This window comes from Pundamilia nyererei, unplaced genomic scaffold (assembly GCF_000239375.1).
Source record: "Pundamilia nyererei isolate P.nyererei 1_Seehausen unplaced genomic scaffold, PunNye1.0 scaffold00469, whole genome shotgun sequence".
Lineage (NCBI taxonomy): Eukaryota > Metazoa > Chordata > Actinopteri > Cichliformes > Cichlidae > Pundamilia > Pundamilia nyererei.
This window is the reverse complement of record NW_005187870.1, coordinates 242502-243826: the sequence shown is the minus strand read 5'-3', so window position 1 is coordinate 243826 and position 1325 is coordinate 242502. Positions and strand designations below refer to the sequence as shown.

At 39.1% G+C, this 1325-nt stretch overlaps 1 protein-coding gene across 1 annotated transcript in view; it reads right to left on the bottom strand.

Moving 5' to 3' along the window:
* Window positions 1-596: 596 nt before the first annotated feature.
* The window catches only part of LOC102201894 (E3 ubiquitin/ISG15 ligase TRIM25-like), a 9126-nt gene continuing 8397 nt past the window's right edge, over window positions 597-1325 (bottom strand). Inside the window, exon 5 of the mRNA XM_013916114.1 lies at window positions 597-778. Coding sequence (XP_013771568.1) covers window positions 597-778 — 182 coding nt within the window. The remainder of the gene's footprint in view (window positions 779-1325) is intronic.

Sequence of the window (1325 nt, the reverse complement as noted above, 5' to 3'; positions counted from 1 at the left end):
CCTTTAATCCTGTGTAATGAATTACTTTTCAAGCAACTTAAAGAAGTCCAGATGCTTTTCTTTCCAAGCTCCTCAGACTACGATGACCCGGATGACTGAGAACCTTCACAGACGAATTGCTTTTAGTGACAAGGAGCACAAAATAAATCTTGAAATTAAAATGCAATCAAATGAAAATCTCCACTTTTGATCTTAAAGCAAAAGTTTTTATTTAAGAAAGGTAAAAGAATTTCAAACATTAAGGCCCATGAAGTGGAAGAGAAACAACAACAACATACAAATGCATCAAAAAATAAAATATTCACCAAACCTTTAAAGCAAGGATAAGTTTAAATTTTCAAGTGGATAAATAATTTTGTAAATGAATAATCATCATGAGCAATGAAAACATCCATGGCTAAATAGACTTGGGAAAGAGCTCAAAAACTGGAAAAACTCAAGAGACCAGCAAGAAGTTGTCAAGGCACCACCCATAATGTTTGACTGACAGCTGATCTCTGCACAGTACAAAATGCCAAATCAATCAGAGAGACAACATGAATTTGGAATGAAATGAAATACAGATTTAAACCCATAACAATTTGAAAGACTTTACTCTATTTCAGTTTAATGAACTCAGAACTTGTTCCAACAGAGTAAAGTCTAAGCCCAACGTAGAGCGGCTGAGTGAATGTGGTCTGGACTCTGTGGAGGAGAGTCATGGTTTCAGAGACGCTGTAGAAGGACAAAATACCTGCTCTGTGATCCAGGTACACTCCTACTCTGGAGGAACGAGGACCTGACATGGGTATTTCATTGTTGTTGTACCAAAATGTGTAACTGTTGTTGGAACATTTTATTGCCCAAGATTTGTTATTACGCCCAAAAATACCTTCATTCCCACCCTCTGCTCTGCTGATATCCTTGTATGCGACTGCTACATAAACTCCTCCCCCTCTCCACTCCACCTCCCAGTAACAACGCCCAGTCAGACTCTCTCTACTCAGGACCTGAGACAATACAGTAAATCTGTCTGGATGATTCAAATAAGACTGTTTTTGACTCATAAATTCTGCTTTTCTGTTCCCCTCTGATAATAACAGCTGTTTTTGTGCTGTGTTTGGATCCAGTGTGATTTCACATGAATATTTTAAGAATCCAGCTCTGGTCTTTGGCTCTGGTCGTGACAGTAAAACATCCACTTCAGTGACTGTCAGTGAGATGTTTGTCCATTCCTCTCTCAGAATGTCCTGTAGTTTATCTCTGACCTCTGACACAGCTGCTGTCACATCCTCAAAGTAGCTCAGAGGACGGATATTGATGCTGGATGAGTGTGTAGACTCACT